The 25552-nt window shown below is 40.1% G+C and overlaps 1 protein-coding gene across 3 annotated transcripts in view; it reads left to right on the top strand.

Annotated features, from left to right (window-relative positions):
* The window catches only part of cntnap2a (contactin associated protein 2a), a 384317-nt gene that overhangs the window by 353202 nt on the left and 5563 nt on the right, over positions 1-25552 (top strand). For all 3 annotated transcript variants that reach the window (XM_065471641.1, XM_063483821.2, XM_063483822.1), the window contains 4 exons: positions 3801-4034; positions 4280-4413; positions 12233-12326; positions 24316-24588. In XM_065471641.1, the coding sequence (XP_065327713.1) occupies positions 3801-4034; positions 4280-4413; positions 12233-12326; positions 24316-24588 (735 nt within the window). The remainder of the gene's footprint in view (positions 1-3800; positions 4035-4279; positions 4414-12232; positions 12327-24315; positions 24589-25552) is intronic.

Raw genomic sequence — 25552 nt, 5'->3', positions numbered from 1 at the left:
TTTCCACCAATATGAAAGGCTGGGGGTCTTTTTGGTTTAGGTTTTGCTCACAGGCAGAGAGTGCTTTCGAGCATTTTCCTTATAAAACGCCGTTTTTACCGTTTCTTCCCGCAGTAAATATAAACAACGATAGTATTCAGGAAGAAAAAGAAACGTTGCATATATTTTTATCATAACTCTGGTTTTACGTGGCCTATCAACACAATTTAAAAACTGGTATAAAGTCCACACTTTTTCCGTCAATTGCTCCGTCTGTCCTGCTCACATCTCCAATGGTTGTACACGTTGTCATTAACGTGGCTTCACTCCACATCAGCCACGCCGCTTTGCTAGCTAAAACACCGGTGTCAGCACGTAAGGACGCTGTCATAGCCTGTCAACGACGTTGATTGGCTGCGTATATACGAATGTGAATCGCATTATTGGCTGGACTATGGGATAAGGTGGCATCGTTCTAATCCCATACAGGAGCAGCCAGTCACTTGCTGACTAACACTGCAAAACAGAATTGTTAAAGTTTTAATTTTAATTTCAATTCAGGTTAGATTTTTTTTTTTTTTTTGTGCGCAACGCAGATTTTCTGTGCACAGAGACCGTGCCAGCAGTGCGCAATTGCGCACGCGTGCAGCTTAGAGGGAACATTGATGACATGTGACTTCATCGTCTATTTCCTCCTTTCATTCCTTTGTGTCCCTCTTTTCCCTCACTCTGCTACAGTTCTTTTTTTCCTTTCATTTGGACTCACTGTCCTCTTTGTCTCTTTGCTGCTTTTCCCCCCTCATTTATTTTGCTCTGTTTTTTCTTTTCTCCTGCCACTCCTTTACAATTATTTTACTCTTGTCCCCATAAATATGTATTCCACTTATTCCTCCTCCGTTTTTTACTTTGCCACACTTATTTTCTCGCTCCTCTCTCAATTGCCCCTCTCCTGGTTTCTCAGTTTTCTGCCCTTTCCCAAATTTCTCCCCTTCCCTCTCTTTAATGTACCACTCTCTCCCCATCCTCCCAGCTAGTGAAAAATGCATGAAGTCAGCCATAATTGCATAGTGCATTTCCATTGTATCCATATTTACACACTGCTCAGGGGACCCTGCAGTATTGTTATTATACACTCTCATTCTTTTGCTTTTCTGCCCTTGAGGGTCTCGTGTGGAGCCGGTGTGCACATGTAGATACGTATGAACACACGCACGCACGCACGCTAAAACTTGCAAAAATGCAATTGCACATGTACCTGTTGAGATTTGCACTGCTCAAAATCCACATCCGAAACTTCTTCGCATACTGACATGGAGTACACACACACACACACATGAAAAGCTCCAGCTCTGCAGCATTGCTCATACCCCATTAAGGTTCCAGACAATTTTGTGTGTTGCTACTGAAGCTCTGGGTAACAAGTTGGAGTACTTTCTTTCCTTCTTTCCCCAGCAGGAAAGAGAAAAAACTTACTGTGAGAGTATTTTAAAAGTGAGAATGCTCTCCATGACTTACATGAGTTTGTTTCTAGTGTATACTATATACTACATGAACACATCGCTAAATAGAGCTAACAGGTGTCATCACACACACAGTTCATTATACTTAATAGACTACAATGATTGTTAGTACTTGTTACTGACAGTAGAAGAAAAACTCACCTTGTCATCATAGACAGTATAAAAGATGTAAGTAAATACTTTGAAATGAGTAAATGAGCATTTCTGCCAATGTGGTTGCATAAAAGAAAGGATGTGATGTGGAGTGGTGGGGCTGACTGTACAGCTGGACACTTATTCGCTAATGATTCATGAATTAATTTTAATTAGAATTTATTATTTATCAGATCAGAAATGAGCCCATAAACACATAACTATTGTTTACAGAGGTCAAGACAAATATTTTCTCATAGACATCTATAGGAGTCTTTTTGCAACCACAGCTATTGCCATTTAGTGGCCATCAAATAGAATACGAGCTAAAGGCATTTTAGCATTGGTGTCACTTTATGACCTGAAAACTACATCCATATTTTGTACTGTCTACATGTGTGAGTTATTGAGGCTAATATGGCTTCTAAATATAGCTAGTTCATTAACATTGAAGGTGTTAATGAATTTTACTTCAATTACCTCAGTTGAGGTAAAAGTCCACTACTATTGTAGCTGTAATTGAGGTGAAAGTGGGATTTTCAATGTTAACAAAAAAAAAAAAACCGCAATGACCTAACCTCAGATTCTGCTTGCTCATGTACCTGAAACCTGCTAACCATAAAATACTCTGTCGGTGATTCCCAAAGGGTTGGCTAGGGCCCCCTGGAGGGCTGCAAAGGTAATTCAGTTTGAAGTTTATTTAAAAGCATTTACATTTAATTCATTCATTTATATAAAATGTTGATCAAAACAGGTAATAATCTGCTCTTACATTGAAGTTTGTGTCCGAGTCACAGGTGGTCACACATTGGCCAACATTGCCAGTGCGACATTTTGCATATGGCTGGGTAGCATTGGCAATTAATAGCAAACAACTTGTGCTGTTTATGTTTTTCAAATAAAGAATTTCAAGGAAATGTTTTTTTTTATTAGAGTGAAAATAGGAATAGATAGGGTATGTCTTCTTGACTTTGGGAATGGCTGCTCTATGAATATTTAAATGAAATATATTAATTATTCTTATTTACTATGGTAATTCTTCCTAACCATGTTTAAGCTAGGTTTACATTTGCCTAAACACATCGTTTTTTAAGTTAATTTTGTCAAATTTAAAAGTAGTTTGACACATTTAGGGAGGATAGCACTTTCTAATATGGAATATCTGAGCTTACCCATAACAATAAAGTTCAGTTAATACAAAAAGATTGCTAAAATGGGTCTCTCCAGACTTCTGAGGCTTGAAACTATATGATTGCAAAGCTAAATAAAGGATAAAATTGGTAGGTAACCTGAATAGAGCTGAGATTTTGCTTCTGTGGCAATACTATTCAGAGAACTTACCCATTTTCGAGTAATAAGCGTTCTATTAAATTAAAGTAATGTAGCTTGAAGTATTTATTGTACTGTGTCTGGTGGGAGCTGATGGGTGAAGTGAAGCTTTAAAAAAGATGCATAAATGTGTTCGCTTGGAATTCTGGACCCGTAAGGGCTGTAATTTTACATTTCACTGTGGCTGCAGAGGGAAGGAGAACATGTTGAGGCATATTGCGTGGCATTTGCACACATACACACACACACATACGCACTCAACCCTATTCTCTCTGCTTTCCCTGCAACCATTCTCTTTAATTTCACACGTATTATGCCTTTATCTCCTTTTTAACTGACTCGCAGACATGGCGAATGAGTATACGTACACACGAACACAAACAAGGAGTGTAACAAAAATAGGCTATAGAAAAATAAGGTCTCGTCTTCTCGATATTTGATTATGGGAATCAATAAGCCTCCTGGTATGGTTGAAATATGCCATTAGGTTTGTTAATGTACTGGTAAACAGTGCATTGTTTGGTTTCAGATGCTGGACTACAGCAATTTAACACCCGCTTTACTACATCATCTGAACACAGCCTTATTTATGTGTGTGTTTATTCCCCTCTGGCTATATAATATGTCTACCCTGTTGTGTCTTTGCATCTATGAGCTTGTGAGTGGCTCCCTGTGGCTTGTTTTTGATGGAAAATTCTCTTTCTTTCTTTCTTTCTTGGTTTCTTGCTTGCCTGTGTTTTAAGCGCACATTCAGTTGCAGATGAAGCAACATTTATTGCATTTGCGTGAGAGCTTTATTTTGTTCCTACATTTTGTTCCTTCTTCCATCATCTCACCCAGATGTTGGAGGTTTCTTTGAGGCAGGGACGCTGGTAAAGTACAACTTCCTGCCTGAAGCAGTTGCGGGAGCCAGTAAGGACACCAAGGTGTTGACGCACCAGCTCACGCCACATGAGGTGAATCTAACAAAGGAGGAGGTGGCCTTTAGTTTCAGCACATCCAGTGCTCCAGCTGTTCTGATGTATGTGAGCTCCAAGACACAGGACTATCTTGCCGTGGTATTAAGACAGAATGGTAAGGCTGACTACCAGCACACACACACACACGCACATTAAATTGTTGCTCACCATTGCAGACAACATTTAAACGTCTTCCTTGCAGCACACATTGGTATAATCTCCAAAAATCCTCCTTAGTCAACGACCAACCACTGAGCAGCAGCTGACAGAAAACTGCTTTGATGATATATAAGGCCTAAAAAAACTGACGGTGCCACCTAGTGTCTGAGATTTTAAACTGCTGTATCTGTACGTCTCCAGGTTCGCTGCAGGTGCGATATAACCTGGGTGGTCTGAGGGAGCCGTTCACCATAGATGTGGACCAGCGTAACTTGGCCAATGGACAGCCACATAGTATTAACATGTCCCGTCACGACAGGAGAATCACCATCCAGGTACAGAACCAGCACGCGTGCTCATCTGAGCTCTTTTAGTTTATAGTCAGAGTAAAGATTACATTTCATCTTACTGTGCAGCGCAGGGACTTTTGGGTCCCATACAAATTAAAAACACTCACATATCCTCAGTTACGGGTACAGAACTACACGAGCGCAGGAAGTGTTAGCTCAATGGTTTGCAGTAAGTCAGAGAGGAGTGCAGTGTCCTGTGCTGTTTTCAGCTGTGATGAAACTGCTTGTCCTTTGCCACTGTTAATCTACTTCCAGTAGACAGCCTAAGTATAGCAACAGAGAACGCATCGATCTGTGCGCGCGTGTGTGTTCGCGTAAGCGCATATTGTTGTGTGTTTGCAACTCCACAAATTCATTCCTGTATGCTGATAATTAAATGCGTGTGCTTGTGTGGGATATTTTGTGCATGTGCATGTGTTTGTGCATATCAATTACTTCTATCCATGTTGCCGTTGTGTGCGTTTTTGTGCTCGTGTGTTTTGTGCGACTGAACAGCTTAGCTCTGATCGATACAGCCAAGCCTTAGTCAGTAGCTGTCAAGGATGGAGTGAGAATTCAGCTAAACTATTACTGGCTTTATTCTGGGCTAAGATGCACACATTTGGCTGCAGGCTGGAGTTTAAGGAGGGCTCTAAATGGATAGAAGCCACTTGTAAAAGCCAGAGATTGATTGCATCCAGATCGGAATAAATTTATATTTGCACTGACAGGTCGGGGTTTGCCAAGAAATGGATTGTCACAAGAAATGAGAAATAAAAAGAAACAAATGGTCTTGGATTCTAAAATTAAACAACAGTTTCCGCATGGCTTCCTATAGAATGTGTAATTTGAATACTGTATCTACACACTAACGTAATATACTGATAATATCAGACACTTGAATGGCTTAACCATTTCATACTGTGGGCATATTTATATTCCTTATACGCACAGGAAACCCCGTGAATCGAGATCATGGATGTCAAACTCATTTTCCATCAAGGATCAGATACAGCTCACATTGATCTGAAGTGAAACTTCCCTTTCTGTCAGTGTAAAGATGTTGAAGTACACGTTTATTTTTAGGAAGAAGAAGTGCAATTTTAACAGAACTTACACTTTTTTGCTGTATAGAAATTGAAAGAAATCCATCAGCATGACTTGAAGTGTAAGGAATAAATGTGCAAGATTATGGAAAACGTTCTGCTGGCTCATCGCCCAGACTGTCCTGTAATTATAAGTAGAAGGTTTTGTTAAGTCACTAAAAATGTGCTTTTTCTTAAACTCTTGAGCCTTTGCAAAACAAAAACAATTTTTTAAAAAAAACATTTCTATAGTCAATAATGAAAAAACAGGCACTCTTCTTCCATTTAAACGCTTATCTATTACTTTACTTTAGTATAAATGGCCACAGGGAAATATTATTAGGAAAAGCTGTAAAACCTATGAAAATACAGGTAAAAGTTCAACATTTAAGCTCTTCTTCACGTTTTCCAAAACTGTATAATGGGCTGTATTACAGTCTTTGCAGGTCCAATTGTGGCCCATTGTCCTTATATTTGACACCCCTTATTAAATGGGTAAGCCCTTCACATATCACTCCCCTCTAGTGGCCAGAAGGCACCATAGCATTAAACTTTAATGCTATAAAATGATTCCCACCCTCTGTGAAAAATTGCTTGGCTCAAAGCTTCAAGCTGTAGTTTTGTAAGAGCATGTGATAATTAATATAGCAGCAGTTTGCTTACAGTTTCTTTTGATCATCATATCATTACTAGCATAATTGTTATGAAATAAACACATCAAAAGTTTGCAAAACAATATGTATGTTACGTGCAGGGAGACATTGTTGAGATTATCCAGCTCATTTCTGCATTTGAACATATAAATATGAATATAATGATTGAAAATACAGTACGTGACTCGCAGGATGTTTTTGCAGGATGAGATCATTGTTATGTTTAGAGGATATAGACATAAAGGAAAAGAATGAAACAGTCAAATGTTAATATAAATTTTAAAAGATCGGTTTCAACACTGTTAAACAGAATATGCATCTAACATGAAGTCTTTTAATTCTTGCTTTCATTAAGTGGAATAAAATATGAACTACAATAAATCACAGTCCCATACTTCCAAGCCTGTAATCATTCAATCTACACTACTACAGCCCTTAGATCTCTCTGTCTGTCACCTGCATGAAGCAATGACCTCATCCATCCTGGAATCTCATCACCTACTTTCACACACTGCAGCGAAAAATTTCAGACAGCAAGAAAATTAAACTGAAACATCCAATGATAATCGTTTTCTAAGCAAATCGCATTCCTGTAGCTGCTCATCACTCCGCTGGGAGTACTTTAACATAACACATGCTTTCGTGGTGGCATAGAAAGTGATTGGAGCATCCGCTAGACTCCTTGCTCATCACTTACGCACACACAGACACATGCATACATGCACACAGTGTGCTCTGCGCTGATTGAAAGCAGCTTAGCTGTGTCTAGATCGACAGTGTCGAGGTTCAGTCTTGCCTTGAGTATGTGACTGAACTACTAACTCTATAGTACACAATCCCAGTGTGGTTCTTTCGAGGTGCTGCGGCTGTACTTTAAAAAAGAAAACAGAAAAACAATCCTTTTTTAAATTTTTCTCCCTTAATAACAGGTTAACAGTTAAACATTAAAGTGTGTTAAGAATTCAGATGAACACTGATGGGCACGATGTCGTAATTTGGATTTGAGAAAAAAAAGGCATCAATGAGTGATCTGCGGGGGGGGGAGATGAGCAGAGAAAATAGATGAAGTTTACAGATAAGGAATGAGAAGTAGAGCCAGAAGGTACGTTGACAAAGATAACTTTGATGAGTGAAACTTTTTCATGTTGCCTTACCGCCTCAGGGCTCTTTTCAAGGTACATGCACTTGATAGCCGCACGTAAACAGACGCAGACTTGCATACCAACAGACACGCGTGCACCACTGAGATCCTGTCAGATCAGCTAACTACAAAGGCTTCACACTGCACTACAAAAATCAACATTATTCAGTCTAACTCAGCTGTCCATTCCAATACTGTATAGCTTTCCTTACTTCCCAAAGGTTCTCTCACAACTCACATACCGCAGAGCGATTTTTTTCTACTTTTGTTTGCTTTCCGATATCAACCTTGTCTGCAGGTTGCACTAATGAGTAGCAAAGAACAGGACATGTTCTCCTCAGGAGGACTGCAACAACAACAAGGAACCACGCTAAGCATTACAAGGCAGTAAGCAGTCAGCATCAGTGGGGTTATAACTCTAAGACCTAGATACTTGTGGATGCAAGTATAACAGTATAACTATGTGTATGCAAAAATTACTGTCTTTACTTTGGCATCATGTCCCAATTTATGCAGAAAAGGCACCTTTTGCCACAAGAGGTGAAAATAAGAGTAATCTTTCTATGCTTTTGTTGGCAAGGCCTGTTGGCTGTCCATCTGCTGGCACACTTTGCTCACTGCACTGAGAGTGTGTGATTATTCTGTTTATTCCATGGGTAGCAGTATTTTAATTCCAAAGGTTGGGTCCATTTGACAAGAATAGAAGGACATGGAAAGGTGGCAAAAGTCAGTCAGTCAGTTTGTTTCTGAGTGACCAGCTTTTAACTTTGGATGAAAAATGTTGAACCTGGGAGTAGTTTCGTCCAGAATGACAGCACCAGCACCAGGAGTCAGTGATTTGTATGAGTATTTAAATGATGTGAATCATATCTTATGGACGTAGTCTCCGTATCTCAACCCACTTCAACACCTGTGGGATATTTTAGACCGATGTGTTCAGTAACACTCTCCATGCCCATCACCAGAGGACCGAAGCTGCGTTTATATTTAGGCAGCATGGTGTATCATCCATCCAGTAAAAAAAGGACTTGAAATGTGCCAAATCACAACAACGGTCGCCTCAAGGTGCTTTATATTTTAAGGTAAATAACATAACCCAACAATTAGAGAACCCATGTGAGTAAGCACATGGCAATCGTAGGAAGGAAAAACTCCCTTTTAACAGGAAGAACTCTCAGATACATTGTGGACACACTGTAGAAGATTGCAAGAGATTAATATTAACTAATGATTAAAATAATAACTAATGGCTGAAATATCAACTGAAAGGTGCACTGAAGCATTAGTTCTTCACCTTATTATAGACTATATGATGATTTTTTTTTGTAATCATAACCATAACATCCATTTATAAAGCATTTTTCAGACCTGCCAAATGGCCCTGCGTCTTTTACATTTCAGTTGCGCTCTATGAGGGGCCTCCAAGAATGACTCAGGACCAAAGTCAGGATAGTAAAGCATGAAGAAGTCAGCAAAATATTTAGAAACCCTAAAACCCTTAAAGGTGATCATCAAATATTTGGATCTTCTTTATCATTTAAAAAAACGGGGCAACTGTGAGTGATATATAAAGTGTGATACTATGTCAGTGTTGTTTTATCAGTTTGTTCCACCTGCCTCTGTATAAATATTCATCTTAGAACACATGCGTGGTGCAAACGTGACCTTTTTCTATGAGATGATCGCACAGCTTCGGTCACTCTTTGACGGCGAGTCGTTTGATGCACCATCCATCATATGAAGTGTACAGAACTGCATGCAAATGCTGAGATGCTTAATAACTGCTTTTGAATGCTGGAAACTCTACTGGCTAATTCCAAGGCTTGAATTTGTGTTTTGTTTTTTTAATTTATTGAATAATGCATTAAAGCCTAAAATGCCAGTTTTGTCAGTAGCTGCCATCAGCACTGAAAATGGAACTAGCCTATTATTATTTTTGTGCACACGCTCATCAAAGGCCTAGTTGCTAGCATCTGAGATAACAAAATGAGTGAGAGGCAGAGATATGAGTCAGATGCAATAAAAGTCAGTTGTGCTGGTGGGGCTGGCAGTGGATCAAATTCAATTTCCCCAAGTTTAGAAAAAAAGGGATACGAAGCAGTGGACTGTTTACCTCAGGGTGCAGAGGCCTCACTTCTCTGCTATCAGGGCTGCAAATCTTAAAGCCATTTAGACAAGCGACTGTTTAGTTTAAAGACAAAGCAGAGAAAATGTGGCAAGACAAGTCAGCGTGTGGTAATTTGAATCAGAAAGAGAAACAGGAGTCAGAGAGAAATGTAGGACAAAAGAAAAAGGCAGAACAGAGAGAGGGGGAGAGGGGAGTTGAAAGAAACAGATACTGTTGTTAGATAAAGAAAGTAGACCCACAAAATATAATGACAAAGATCACTTTGATACATTGAGATTATCTGAGGATTACTTTAAGGTGAGGCGTTCGCTTGCGAACATAAAATACCTGCTGACATGTACATCCAGGCATACAGAGTGCAGCAAACAGAGCAGAGTGTTTGGTTTTCGAGCAGCCTGTGAGGTCTCGTTATGTTAGCTCGCTATCAAAGGCGCGCCAAGGCGAGATTAAAATAAGTTCCCCATCTCGCCATCTCTGACTTTCCCTTTCTCTCACACTGTGAGGGTTTAGAGATGAAAGTCAGGAGTCCCTTCAGGCGGCAGACGGCTCATCTCCGTTTCCTCTTCTCCTCTCCTCCAGTTGCTTCTCTGGTTGACTCAGCGGTGTAAATGGCTTGCTTCACCTGAGACGCGGGCCAGACGAAAATTCAGCAGTTCACTTAATAATGATGTTAAACAATTTATTCAAGAGGAAAATTAGCATTTCTTTGCACTTTTTGTTCAGTGTTAAATCTGTGATGGGAGTATTTTTATCCCTTAGACATCATTAAGGAAACAGAGGTGCCACGAAGGTAAAAAGGCTCTCAGTGCACTGTAAATGAGTTTGCATATAAACAGCACATTGGCTAAATTAGATTCTTTTTGAGCACGTAGTCAGGGAAATAGATTTCACCCTTTGTTAATTTTCTCTTTACCTAACCCCTGGTTACTTTGCTTATGTAAGCTTTGTGTGACTTTAGAGGCAGCAACTGCGTTTTCTAAATAGCACTGTGTTAAAAAAAAAAAAAGAAAGAAAGAAAAAAGGAAAGAGATCCCAATGACTGCGGTTGTAATTGACAAAGTTTGGTAAAATGAGGTTTCTTCCCAGGCCGTCTTCCTCAGTGGATCGTTTTGTGGGGGTTTCAAGACTCAAACTTCCCTCCGTGGTTGTGCAGCCAATTTGTTTTCTCAGATAAAAGTAAATAAGCTGAGCGCAATTTAATTGTGCCCCATTATCCCACCCTCCAGTCACAGAGGAAAACAAAACCCACACAATGCTCCACTGAGACCAGGCTTTTGGAAGGAATCAAATTAGGATATGTTGTGTGTCTGCATGTGTGTGTATGTGTGTGTATGTGTGTGTGTGTGAGGAGAAAGAGGGAGAAAATAGTCTTGCGCAGCAGTGGGTAGAAAGAAATTTCTGTATGGCAGGACTCTGCTGATTTAAACCTGTAAACAAGCACTACCACACACATGCACACGTAAATCTCAGGCCTTTAGTGACAGTCCAGCTCAGCTCCCAGCTAACAGGCCGTGGCAGCTATTCAGCACATCAACACAACAAATTTCCAGGAACAAAAGTCATTGTTTCCAACCAAACTCCTCTACTCCAGTCTGCTTTCTGCAGACTGGTTTATGCTTAGATACAGTCCTCCTGTGGGCAGGGAGAAGGAAAGAAGGAAGATCTTGTTTTTTGTTAGTTTTTTTTTTATTCTAGAACACACCGAAAACCAATTTGTTGGTTTGAAATTATTCTCATCAATAGCATCGGCTGCAGCTTTCAAGCTAATTAGAAACTTCATTGAAACAGCAATAACAAGTTAATTATGTTGCAGGGATATTAAAGTTGTGCATTCCCTCCTTCTATCACCCTCTCTGCTCTCTCATCTCCACTGATGCTCCTCTTTGTAAACATGCTGCTCGTCTTCCCCCCGCCCTTTTCAAGTTCTCAGGAATGCCTTTGAACCCCCCACAGACTTTTGAAATTGCATATTATTATTAGGCATCATTTGTGTCATCGTTTATTTCTAGGGAAGAGCTGTTTGTTTGCAGGATAATTGTAGAAGATGACTTTTCAGACGTGACTAAAACGAAAATATCACAGCTTTCCAGAAAAGATGTTTGAGGTAGTCTGACATCTTTAAAACCATGATGGATTTTAATGTTGGAGTGTTTATAGAATATATACATCTAAGGTGATATTTTAAACAGGGTTGTAGTTTATAGCAAATGGTAAGAAGAAGCGATAGATGTAGGTAATGGCATGTTTTGTTTGGGGTTTTTTTGGCCCAGAGACATTGCTAACACTCAGATTTTATGGTCATTGTTTGAAGAGTGTAGTTATATATGATGTGTATAGAAACGCCAGAAGAAAAAAGAAATCAGGAACAGCCTCGGGTTAGTATTTGACGCAATATGTGTTCATCCTATTTACCTGATTTTTGCAGTGTTTTTAATTAATTTTCACTGACCTGATCAGGATTCATGGGAATTTAAAATGAAGGATAATCAAGGTATGACTATGTGAGTGGTTTCCTTGTTACTAAGCTACCATATTTAAAGCTTTCCTGGCGTTTGGAAACCACAAGGGGGGACCATTGAGCTTCTGATTGTGCTGTGTTGCTTTGCATTGCCTGACAGCATTGAATTACCATCTTTTGTTCATCATCTTGTGTACTCTGCTTAATGTGCTGATGCAGATCTTAGCCTGGGTCTTTTCAAAATGCTTTGGTCAGTAGTTTTAGTCTAGATTCGATTCCCTATGAAACAAGGATGCTAATGTGTTTCTCTCCCTCTCTCTTTCCTTCTCACTATCTCTTTATATCTCTGTCATGTCTCAGCTGGATCATTATCCTGCAGTCAGCTACAACCTCCCTGAAGCCTCAGACACACAGTTTAACCTGGTCAAGACGCTGTTCTTGGGAAAGGTTTATGGTGAGTGTGTCACTTTGGCTAAACCTTTTCTGCTCACAATTGTGCATTCGGGTCATTATTATATGTATATATGTCTCCCATATATAAGTATAACACTCTGAAATCACACTAATGTGTAAATCAAAGTATTTTTTCATATACATTTAGAGTCCTTTGTCATGCTGAGCATATATGGAACTAACAAGCTCCTCTGACCTATGTTTTACTTGTGAGTTATACAGTCTGAGAATAACAGACAAAAAATTCAAAACCAAACATTTCTGCACTTTCCCATGGATATTATGATAGGCTGATATTCTTTATTTTTTTTACAAATCAGTTAAAGTTATGATTAATTTATAAAGCTTTCTTCCTAGGGTAGCTTTTCTGTTGTTTAACTACTTACAGTACAAAGTAAGTGTTTTGTAAGATCAGTACAGAGAAGTTTCCCCAACACTCTCCAAGAATGTGATTGATTAGTGATTAGTTACTTGGGCAAATATATACCACGCTTTTCTAAACTGAGTTATTTATATTTTTATGAATACATATCTATCTATCTATCTATCTATCTATCTATCTATCTATCTATCTATCTATCTATCTATCTATCTATCTTCTGTGTGAAGTAAATGTACTTTTATATTTTGTCCACTAGAGAACGCCAAAGACCTGTATAGTGACTTGGCTTTGCCTGATTCATCTTCTTCTGTTTGGTTGTACATGTACATGTGGCAGATCCAGTGCTGTGAAAAATAATATTTTCACAGGGCTCTGTTCAGTCCTGGATACTCCCTGTGATTTATTATTAGCTTGTGGAACCACATTTCACAGCAATATTTTGAAATAATCAGCCTCCTACATTGTTGTGGGGAAATTTGACCCTTTCATCTTGTTTAAGTTCATTGAGGTTTGGCGATCCATTTATGCAAAGCTTTCTTAAGGTCCACAGTGCCGCAGTGTTTCAGTCAGATCAGTCATGTTGACAGGGCTTTGGGTCATTGCGGCACCTTAGTTTATTTCTTTTTCAGCTATTCTGTTGTAGATTTGCTGCTGAGCTTGGGGTCATTGTCCTGTTACATGACCAAGTTTTAGCTGTCGGACAGATGGCCCCACATTTGACTCTAGAATACTTGGTATACAGAGAAGTTCATGGTGGACTGCAAGGTGGCCATGTGCTGTGGCTGCAAAACAAGCCCTAATAATCACCCCTCCACCACCGTACTTGACAGTTTGAGGTGTTCTTCCTGATATATTACGTTAAGTTTTGGCCACCCACATCTCCACTTTGGTCTTATCTGTCAGTTCCAAAGTCTTGTTATTTGTTCAGGTGCAAATTTGCACATCTGAGTCCTGCTGCCATGTTCTTTTTACACATGAGTGGCTTTCTTGTGGCAATCCTTGTAATCATAACTGTTTGGTATTTTTCTAATTGTATTGTTATGAACTTTAACATTTAACATGCTTACAGAGGCCTGTAAAGTCTGAGATGTAGCACCTGAGCTCTCTGTATATTCACAGTCTGACCTTGTACTGAATTTGCCTGAAAGGTTGTGATATTAGTTTAACACATGACTGAATGCTTTGAACAAGCAAACTGCCCAAATGTCTGCCTTTACAGAGGTGCTCGCATTTGCTTATTATCAATTAGCCAAGTGCATTTGATTAGCAGCACGTGGCTGCTACTTACCCTAATTGCTGTGTTAGCATTAAGCATGTCATAGTCCTGTCAAAACGTTTTTTTTCACATGACTGTATTTTTAAATATGCAAACCCTACTGGGTGGTTTTTGGATCTGCCTGTTTCAATCTTCCCAAATCATTTAGACATTCAGCAGTATGGATTTGACATACATTTCAGTTTGCTTGTTTTTTAAATGGCTTAATCTTTTTTAGATTTTCAAAGTGGCATCCTTTGCTACATGAGATAGCCTTCATTAATCCCACAATTGAAATTTTCACAATATTAGTTGGTTTTATTAGATTTTACAGTGACTCGTGATGCACATTAATGTCGCCACCCCCTCCCCCCTTTGTCCTCTTCTGCAAGTGCAGAGAAAGTCACTGAGGTTGAAGTAACATGTGACTTCTCTTACCAGCCAGAACTACTGATGCTGCTGCACACACCACAAGAACCGAGAGGAATAAAACACCATCATCAATCTTCAGCCAACTAAACCAGCACATATGCTTTAAGGACAAACAAATCCTGAGCCGTTTGTTTATAACCAGGCTGACACATCAGTAAACCGAAATGTTAATTTTCTACATTGTAGCAAACATCATAACACTAAACCACACAGAGAGAGAAAAAGAAGAACAGAGAACAAATGCGGGTGTTTCCACATCTCATCGGATCTGCTCCACTTCTGTGTTTGGACCGCAGAGACAAGAGAGGCTGTCAGACAGCTGAGCTATCAGATCCTCTGTTTGTGGGAGAAAGCCACCCTGTGTTTGGTGCAGTGCTCAAACGCACACGCACACACTGATCACAGAGACATCTCCAGTGTCACCTCACAATCTGTTGATTGTGGGATGTGATTAGTTAACTAGGATAATGAAGGAAGAAATACAATAAGTAGACATTAGAGAAGCATAAAAGAGAAGACATGATCACACAGAGCCGAACACCTTCATAATCATCAGTGTACAGTGAAGATAGGCTTTTTTCTCAGGTAATTAACAGCACCAGAGTCGTGCTTCAAATTCACAAACACTATCAATAAACACTATTAACTGAGCCTTAAATCTATGATGCATTTACCTATTCACTGCTCAAAAAAATAAAGTAACACTTTAAAAACACATCCGATCTCAATGGGAAGCGAAAACCTGCTGGATGTCTACACTGATATGGACTGCGTAATGTGTTAGGAATGAAAGGATGCCACATCGTTTGATGCAAATGAAAAGTATCAACCTACAGATTGCTGAATTCATAAACACCTCAAAAGGAGGAAAAGTAGAAAGATGATGCAGCAGACGCAGTTACTGAAATTACATTGCAGCAAATCAGAACAGTACTCGGAAGATTGTTTGGCCTTAACACGCATGTATGCATGCCTAACAACCTCAGGGCACGCACCTAATGAAATGACAGATGATGTCCTGGGAGACAGTCTGAGGTGCAACGTGTTGGCGTCAGATGGACAAAAACATAAAGTCCCAGAGGTTGTCTATTGGATTTAGGTCAGGAAAGTATCAATTCCTTCATCCTCCAAGAAACTGCCTGCATACTCTCCCCACATGAAACCAGGTATTGTCTTGCACCAGGAGGAACCCAGGAGCCACTGCACCGGTGCCTGTAGTCCGTAAACGTCTGTGCATTCCTCCATACATATGCCTCCCCAGGCTATCACTGACCCACCACCAAACTGGTCACACTGAACAATATTACAGGACACACAGTATTCTCTATGGCTTCTCCAGACACTGTCACGTCCATCTCATGTGCTCAGGGTGAACCCATTCTCATCTGTGAAAAGTGCAGGCAACCAGAGTTGGACCTGCCAATTATAGTATTCTGTGGCAAATGCTAATAAGGCTCCACGGTCCACAAGGCTGTTTGTAATAGCTCTCGCCTAATCTTAATTTGTTCACATTATCATAATGTAAGCTTTTAGATAGGATTTCACGTTGACTATATGATGCCAGACAACTGTTGATGGAAACTTTTATCCTGAAAACCATAAAAGCACTTACTATTACTATTAGAGCTACAATAATTGGTCAGTTCTTCAGTGAATCCACTGACAGAAAACCAACTATAGCTTTGATAACAGAAAAATCTAATTATTCTCAGGTTTATATTACCAAAGAAAAGGCTCTATAAAACCATTTAGCATGTTTGCTGCTCCTGCTGAAATCTCAGTTTCGTGTCCTGAGGTTTGCAGTGTTTGCTGCCCAGGGAGATTGTGCTAAAGTAGTATTGATCATGTAGTGCAGGGATGATTCAACACATGCTTCTGTAAATGATGAAACCTTATGCTTAGCGTTACCGTATCCTGTGTATTTATGTGTGTGCGAGTAAAAAAGTGTCCTTACATCAGCGCCTAAGCGGAGGATATTTATGGTTAGAGCAGGATGGAGAGTGCATGTATTTTGTTGCACATATCTGGGGTAATGGAGGGGGGAAGTAAATCCTCATGAAAGAAAAAAAACTAGATTTTAGTATCAAGACTTGGTTGAAGGTTAGGTTAAGTTAAGGGTTAGGTAACCGGTGGTTATAGTGAGGCGAAATCTGCAAGAAATTACTGCAATGTCCTCTAAAGTGACACAACTGTGTGTGTGTATATGAATGTGGTAGGTGGGTGGTTGATGTACGGCGTATGGGCCTAGATCTATGCGTCCCGGTGGAATAGATGGGAGAGATGAGTCATACATCAGCCAGAGCAGCGGGCACGCTCCAGACTCTGTCCTCTGTGCTGCAAATCTGTCAAGTGTCTGTGTGTGTGTGTTTGAGTGTGTGCATGGACCGTGTGTGAGTCTTTCTAAGGGAATAGATTCAGAGGCAAAGTCAGAGAGAGAAAGAGAGAGCACTAGAAATTGTGACAGTGTGAAAGTACTATCATAGAGAGATGATTGTAACCCTGAGGGTTAGTTGTAAAGGACATGTACATCAGTACCAGTCTGAACTTCTGATTTCTCTCTTCTATTCTTTATCCCCCTGGCCTCTATTTTTCTGTTAACTGTCCACACTGAATGAATGTGTCCCTCCCTTAAGGTGATACCAATTATTTTACACTGGATTTAAGAAAGATTGCCATTTCTTTATGTGACGGCTTTATTCTGAAGAAGCCTCTATTTGCAGTGGCTCCATGGGTGTAGTTGTTAACCCATTAGCCTTGATGTGAGGCAAACCCAGCCTACAAGTTATTGTACTTGTAGTCCAAAGCCCAAATAAATGGGAGGGTAGCATCAGGAAGGACATCTGGCATAAAATCTGTGCCAAATCAAACATGCAGATCCCGCCACTGTGGCGGCCCTTTGGGAAATAAGAGAGCAGCTGAAAATACCTTCTATTAGCTGTTATTTGCAGACACTGGTCTACTTTTTCACATAGTTTTATTTCAAAATGGACCTGTTCTTTCCCTATTAATCTCCTTGGACTCTCCTATTAGCTGTTTTTAGCAAGATGTGATGTGAGACAGTTGCTGTGTCTGTAAAGTCTATTGTATGAATTTTTAGGAAATGCCTCTATAAATAAAGTTTATTAGTCGTGTTACTATGTAAGCACCTGGATAAACTGCACCTTTGCATAAAAGCAGGTTTAACTGTGTTCCAAGTTTATCAGTATACCGATAAAGTTGATGTTCACAAAACAGGATCTGCTGCTGTAGAGTTCACTTTGTTTAACTTCCTTTACATGTAATGATTTACAAGAAAATAATATGGTGCAAAGCCGAACTCTTGAGCCAGCGACATGTTCTTACATTTTTCTTCCAACTAAAGACTTTCTTTTAAGTTTTTAAAGTAGTCATGCTCAATAGCTCTCTTGGCTGACTCAAGGAATCAATTTAAAATTTTAATTTTAGCCACTTTTTTACTAACAGCCTGTTGCAAAAACACATCATTTGTTCGCGTATTGTTAGCTACCTTTGTCAAAATCTATGGAAATTGACAAAGGTAGAACAGTTTGATGGGTATAAAATAGTATTTTTGCACAAGCAAGGTGATTCCCAAATAACTGTCAGCCCAAAACTTGGCATATTTTGGCAGGGTGTGCAGTGTGTCCTTAAACGATTTCAGGATACTGGACGAATGGAGTACAAAAGACAAGGGACATGAGAGATATATTAAGACCTTTTGTTGATCTATCACTGAAGACTCATGATCCCACAAGAAGATGGTTTCAATGGGAGGTTGGCTGTCAAGAAGCCATTCTTGAGGAACAGAAACATGGAGAGGTGTGAAAATTACACAAGAACTGGAATGAAGATCAGTGGCAACAGGGCTTATGGAGTGGAATTTTTCTTTGCCATCTAGTAGTGTCGTATATTGTTGATTATACTGATTTGTTGTTTTGTTTTGCATTGTTACATATTGATAAATGTTAGAGTGCTTTTTGGGTTGTTGGCGCCCACTTGTAAGAAAAATTGGAATTCAGATAGGGGTCAGGTGCTAATAAGAATTTATTCTTCTTCCTGCTCCTTTTCACCCATGGCTGCAGTGCTATATTAATGGGAAGAAGGATTTGTATGTAGGAAATTAAATACTGTTGAGCCATGTGTGAAACAAATAAATAAATGAAATGAAGTGAATGCAAATGTGAAAGATTTGGCTCAAATCGTCATCAGTATGGAGAGAACATGTCAGGAGAGAGGTACAATATTCAGTGTCTACAAACAATGTTTAAAAAATGTTGAAGGCTCTGTCATGATTTGGGGCTTCAGTGGTGTCAGTGGGATCTTGTCAGCATTGATGGAATTATTAATACCATCAGATCCACCATGCAATACCATCTTTAAGTCTTAAGTCTACTTAAAGAAATGACAAGAAGTCTGCCTCACACAGTTCAGGCTGTGTGGAAGAAAAAAAAGTGGTCATAACATTGCAGCATACCAGTGCATTAGTAAATCATTTGAACTACTGTCCTGCTGATGACAGTTTTGTGGAAAGGTTAATAGCTCAGCACCCAGTTCTATGTAAGACTGCTGATTATGCATGCTGTTGGCCAATTTCTAAAGCATGTCAGGATGAAGTGCAATCAATTTCCTCTCTTCTAAGCATCTTCTCAGAAACTGCCTTTTGGGTTTTGCTCTTTACATTTGGATGCACAAGACATCCTGAGGCTGCTGTCTGTCTCCATTTCTATAATCTGAGTGTGCCTTTTTTGGTGCCTGCAGTTTGTGTGTGATAGGATGACATCATACTGTCCTCTGGCTATTACCCTTAGTTGTACTTGTACCAGGGAGTCCTAATCCAGGCAAGTATAAGTCCAGATCCAGGTTTTCTCCAGCTGCTGTCTCAGAGTGGGGGTGGGACTGCACTGCAGAGAGAGAGAGAGAGAGAGAGAGAGAGAGCAGGCAAGAGAGAGAGAGAAGTGCTTGCCAGTGTGGTACTGTGCTACGAAAATCCACATAACAGGCAGAAAGAACATATAAAAGAAGAGGAGAGGAAGAAGGCTTGCTGAGCAGACTGCCTGTAGACAGTGACGCAAACTCCACATAGGTAACTACACTCTGATGCATGCATGTTTCACCATTTGTTTGTGTTAGTCCCTGTGCATGAGTGTGCCAAGGCTTCTACAGTTCAGAGTGAGTCATTTGAATATGAACCGCAAATTGAATTTAGAGCAGAGGTAGCGAGGTAGATTCTTTCTTTTTCATGCTTTGAGCAATTTTTGATGCTTTCGAATTTACAAGGAAATCCACCCGCTGGATTAATTGGATTGCGGGAAAATACACAGGAGGAGAAATGAGCTGTCACAGAGAGCCTGGTATTAATTTTTTTCCCCTGCTCTGTTTGCTAATGCGTGTTTTCTGTTATGGCTGTGTTTTTTGGCTCATTATCTGTACATCCCAAACATCCCGATGAAGCAAAAAGCTAGATTTGGAACAGATGAATATGACTGTGTGTGTATGTGTGCGTGTCTGCGTGTGTGTAGTCAGTATGGGCAGATGTTGCCATCACAGGTGCGTTTGCCAGGTCAAAAACACAGATGGTCTTCACCTGTTTCTCTCTACAACCCCTCTCATCATCCTCTACATCACAAATGCCCTTTTTACACGTGTCCATTTACTGCAGCTCATTTTGTTTATTTATTTATTTATTTATTCTAATGCTCCTATGAACAGGAGACTATCGCATTTGCAAAAGTACTACAGTTCCCAAATACTGCAGTACACAAGGTCCAAAAACTCAAAAAGCAGCTGTGCTCAAGGTTACATGTTTTTTTCTTCTTAAATTTAAGAAGATTTAATTTTCACTTCTCTCTCCATCTTTCTCAATGTCTCTCTCTCTCTCTCTCTGACTCCTCCCTGCATCAGCCATGACCAACAACCAGACAGCATGTGTGTGTTTGTGTGGTTCAAAGGGTGTGGTTTGTGGATTCACATCAGTGTTATTTTTGATGCGTCTCAAATGCTCCATACTTTCATTAACCACCTCCCCTATTTTCTCCTTCTGTCACCCTTATATCAGCTTCCATTTGTTTCCATGGCAACTGTGTTTGATCTCCTCCACCCCTCCATTTGAGCACCCTTCTTGTCACCCCATTTCTTTCCTACTTACCCCCCCCCCCCCCACACACACACACACACACACGCTCAGATCAGAGACTTTTCTCCCACACCCTCGTGTCTCTCACCTTTCCACTTACCACCACTTCTTCTTGGAGAGGCAGCCACACCCTCCCTCACTACTAGTTCTGCAGTTGTCTCCATCCTGCCTTTTTTTTTTTTTAATCCAACTTCTCCTATTTTTTCTCCTCTTGAGGCAATTCTTCCACCTCAAAACACATCCCCTACCTACCCATTATCTTCACAGCAGGCCTCTCCTCGCAGCTTTATGTGCTCCCTCACCTTTTGAATTATGCATACGATATCACCGGTCACATCTGATCAACATGCTGACCTTGTTGAAGTCGTGTATGCGTGTGCACTAGCAAGCATGTCTTTAGGTATATTTATAAGGGTGGTGATACAATACAGCACACGCTCTGTGTATCGTATGATGCTACATTAAATCATTCCAGTCTAAAGCATAATGGATTATGCTCCTCTGTTTTCTAATTATGTTAAGTGTGTGGAAAGCTGTTTGTTTGTGCCCATGTTTTATTGATTAGTCTGGGAAGCTCCATAAGACGCCATCAGGGCAAGCTAAAGAAGCGATTACAAGCCGCAAGGTTGTGGTGACTGGCTCTGACAAGGTGATATTACTTGTTAATGATCACGTATTAATGTGTTGTTAAGCACTGGAGCCAAGCAAACCACCCATTAGAAATTGCTGGTTACCTAATGCTCAGTTTTTCCTGACCTGAGATACTGCATGATTTTATTTGATAGAATAATACTATAGTTGAGTCTAAGATTTACCCAAATACAGGAAGCTGACTGATGCACAAAGGTTGTTTTCTTGCAAGGAAAAAATCACTGGAGTGTTTTCTGTACTAGTATCACTTATATAATGGTGTCGCCACGTTAACATTAAATAGAAAGCATGGTGTAACATTTGTGATGTTTAAGAATAATGTTCATATCGTTTAAACTACAAGCATGCTGATTTGTAAGGGAAGCTTGTCAGCTATACTCTCAGTGCATTGCATATGGCATTATGTGGAGAGGAGCCTCCCAACGGAGAGCCTATTAGTATTCACACACAGACCTCTGCAGTGATCAACACATGTTCAGGCACACAGGAGAGAAAGAGCTTCATTCATATTCATTTTACGTGTTATCAGTAATCTGCTGGCTGTGTTTACTTTAATACTGCAAGGCCCTTGTTTCCATCCTGTGCCTGTCTCTCCACCTATTTTGCACACCCCCACGCATATGCAAATTCCTACAGTTTCACCATCCGAAGCATTTTCAAGGTGTGAAGAGAGACTCGGATCTGAGACTTTTTTCTTCTCAGTTTCTGCAGAAAGAATTGACCGAGGGATGCAGAGCTGCAGTTCAGTTTGAGTGTGTCTGTACACGTATAAAAATGAATACCTTCAACACAAAACTGCCTAGCCCATCCAGTGTCTGCATAATTATTGTTTTCCACCTACAAAGACAAACTGCACAGAATACAAACAGTGCAAGTGTAGGAGGTCTGCTCAGCTGAATACTAAGAAAACTCACGTAGTGCTTGGCTCTGTTCCAGGTAGCACAATCAATAGTGCACAAGCACACACATGTACAGTACATACTTGTATTGGACCCATGAAAATGGAATAAAGAGAGAGAATTGCATTATAAGCCATGTCCAGATACTCAGAACCCCATCATCTAACATAACAGGATTCATTAAATAAACCAGTGCATACACACACATACAAAGAGCACTGTAGTTGGCCATCCCTTGTTCATCTGTGGGATTGTCCAGCGCTTTCCTCTGGGTGTGGCATGGTTGTGCAGAAGCATTGCAGCCATGCATGTTAAAATTTATACCTGGCTTTGTCTACACACACAAGTAGAGGTCGTGTGTAGAGGTAGTACATTTTTCATCTTCACAAAAGTGTCAATGGCAGCTTTTTTGTGTGTTTTTGTTGTTGTTGTTGTTGTTTTTTTATCTTTCCAGGTTTGTGCCAGCATGGAGGCTGTCTGAGAAAGTTTATTTCATGTCTACACAGAACTGTAGGTGTTAGAGGGATTTTTTTGTTTTTTGTCTCCAGCCTGCAGACAAAAAAAAGCATCTCTTCCGTTTTCTCTGAGGATATGTGTGTGAGTGTGTGTCTACACCTATAATTTGTTTCTTATATTATGGGGGCATTAATGTGTACTGTCATGCCGAAGGGATTTAGCTTCTTTTTGGGGACCACCACCAGGTCTGCATTAGACTGGCCATTCAGTTTTAGTGTGCAGATTTGATATAAGGGTTGGACACAAAGGTTTAACGTAAGGACTGGAGATAACAGGGAGTTTGTCTAGACTCGTCTGCAGATTGTGTCTCAAGGCTCTTTTTCTCTGCCTTGGCTATGTGTTGCAATAAAGGGTTTTAATAACTGCAGGGCTTTTTCTGCTGCATGGTGTTTTCCATCACATGGGTTATAATTCATGCGTGGGTGTACTATTATGTTGTTTTTTATGGTGATTTTTATTGGAATAACCTGACCTTTTTGAGTGAATTTTTGTTTTTCTGTTTGTTTGTTTTTTACGCTTGACCTTGGGCCATATGAGCGCTAAAACAAACAACTGCTCAGTCGCCTCCACATAACTGTTAGGGTTAAAAAAAAAATCGATATTTCTCCACTCATGAAAATATGCCGTGTGCAACCTACAAACAGCCCTCAAAATCCACAGATTGAACAAAGACATTGGCCCAGCTGGACCGAGCTCGGCGGGCCACCTGCAGTTCAGGCGCTGATTTATGTGTGAGTCTGTGTGTTGAAGTACTTTTCGTTTGAAAAACAAAAGGAGATGAAAATCAAAGGACTGAGAGAGCGAGAGGGGGCTGGACTGAGAGGCAGCTGTATGAGTGCACAAATTGATGCTTTTAAACATCTGAATTTATCAGAATTGCCTTGGCAGTAAGTGGACCTCAGGCAATTTCCTACCCTCCAAATTATGGCAATTATTACAAATTATTTCTGTCATGTGTTAGCACAGTGGACAACAAGAAGAAAACTAGCTTTTTTATCATTATTTTAACTTATATATGTGATTATGATTATATACGGATTACATTGCAATGGCCTTAAAAAGATCGAGAGAAATGAACCCTTGTTTGGGCTTTCAACATCCGTATGTACACACAAAAGTGTGATAAACATTTGTTATATGATTATAAGTGCCGCTTACAAAGAGCAGAATGAGCAACGTGTATTCGTGCTCGGTTGAAACCAAAATAAAAAAACGCTGAATATGAAATATCACCTCACTGCTGTGCTGCTAAATCAACCCATGAATAAAAGAGTGACTGCAGAAAAGCAGAGAGCGACAGAGAAACAAAGCCTGTGAGAGCAGCGGGGGTTGTAATTCATTATTCATCTTCTAATTTGACATTAGAGGTCAGTGTGTGTTCCTCCTCTGCCTCCTCCGCCTCGCCTTCACTCTCTTGTGTGGATTCCTAATCTGACCGGGTGTATTGAACTTGCAGAGTATCGGTTTGTTTTGTCTGTACATCAGCAAAAACTGACGCCTACAAATGCTTGACTGTTCAGAACTGTACGTGGAGTTTGTTGTGTCTGTCGATTGTTTATTTCGAGCTCTGTAGTCATTTGTAGAGATCCTGATGTTTCTTCTCTCAGTATCTAATTACAAGTTGTAGTTCCAGATAACTAACCTGTCTCAGTAAACATTCAACAGATAGGTTCTTTAAAAGTCATCTGGTGATGACAGCTTCTCTCCGATCCTGTCTCTGTGCAGAAACTGGACACATAGACCCAGTCATCATCGAGCGTTACAACACCCCGGGTTTCATTGGCTGCCTGTCGCGGGTGGAGTTCAACGGAATCGCCCCGCTCAAGTCTGCACTCAGAACAGCCGTAAAGTCTCAGGCAACGCCAACAGAAAAGCAGCCTGCAGCTGCGTCACCTGCATCTTACCAGGGTAAACTGGTGGAGTCCAACTGCGGGGCATCACCTCTCACTATCCCACCAATGTCTGCTGCAACAGATCCCTGGCATCTGGACAAAACAGGTGAGTGGAACATGCTCAACAGGTTGATTTTTCATTTTTCTCACTGATAAGAAAAAGCAACGCTGTGCAGTCTGAACAGTTATTGCAGATGTGTTAGTTCTGGGTGGTAAAGGAGAGCTTATAGCCCCAAGTTTTTCTTCACAGCAGAGCAAGAGTTCATTAAGTATCCTCGAAATGCTAGTTTAAGACTTGTGTGTTTACATGTCCGTACACACACACACACACACACACACACACACACACACACACACACATACACACACACGCACACACACACACACACACACACACACACAGACTAATGATATATCCAGCGGCAGTCTTTAGTATTTTTAGTGTCATCATTCTGGAAGCATCCGTTTTCCTCAGGCTCCGTGCCAACTGTGCCTTTGGGAGCGTTGAGCTCTCTGAAATTGATCCAGTCCATCGATCTCGACTCCAGGTCCTCACTCGAAGTCAGCTCGCAGCCATCCGTCTACAAAGTGGATTATTATTTATGTTGCCTTAGGTTCTCTATAGATAGCTCAGATCTATAACATATTGAGACCTCCCTCCATCCTTCCACTTTTGTAATGATTGTGCGATGCCAAGTCGACTCTTTTGCGTTAGTTTCTTTTTGTTGGTGATGACATCCTTTCCTGTTTCTGTCAGTTTACTTTTCTGTGTTCTCACCTTTCTATTATGTTTTTAAATACATTGTAGTTTTATCCAATTACATCCAAGCATATGCAGGCAGCAGAGGTAACCATGATTTACATTTCAAAACAATAAATAAGAAAAATATATATAAAAAAAAAAAAGCACCACCAGACAATGCACAACAATATAGTCCAGATAAGAAATACATAAAATTACAACATAAAAATCCATAAATAATAAATAAAAATCCATGGTGCATAAGAAAATACAAAGCAAATAAATATGAAGGCGTACACCATGAAATATGACACTTAATACATAATTA

The sequence above is a fragment of the Pelmatolapia mariae genome, linkage group LG9 (genome assembly GCF_036321145.2).
Source record: "Pelmatolapia mariae isolate MD_Pm_ZW linkage group LG9, Pm_UMD_F_2, whole genome shotgun sequence".
NCBI lineage: Eukaryota > Metazoa > Chordata > Actinopteri > Cichliformes > Cichlidae > Pelmatolapia > Pelmatolapia mariae.
This window is presented reverse-complemented; position numbering and strand designations above follow the sequence as displayed.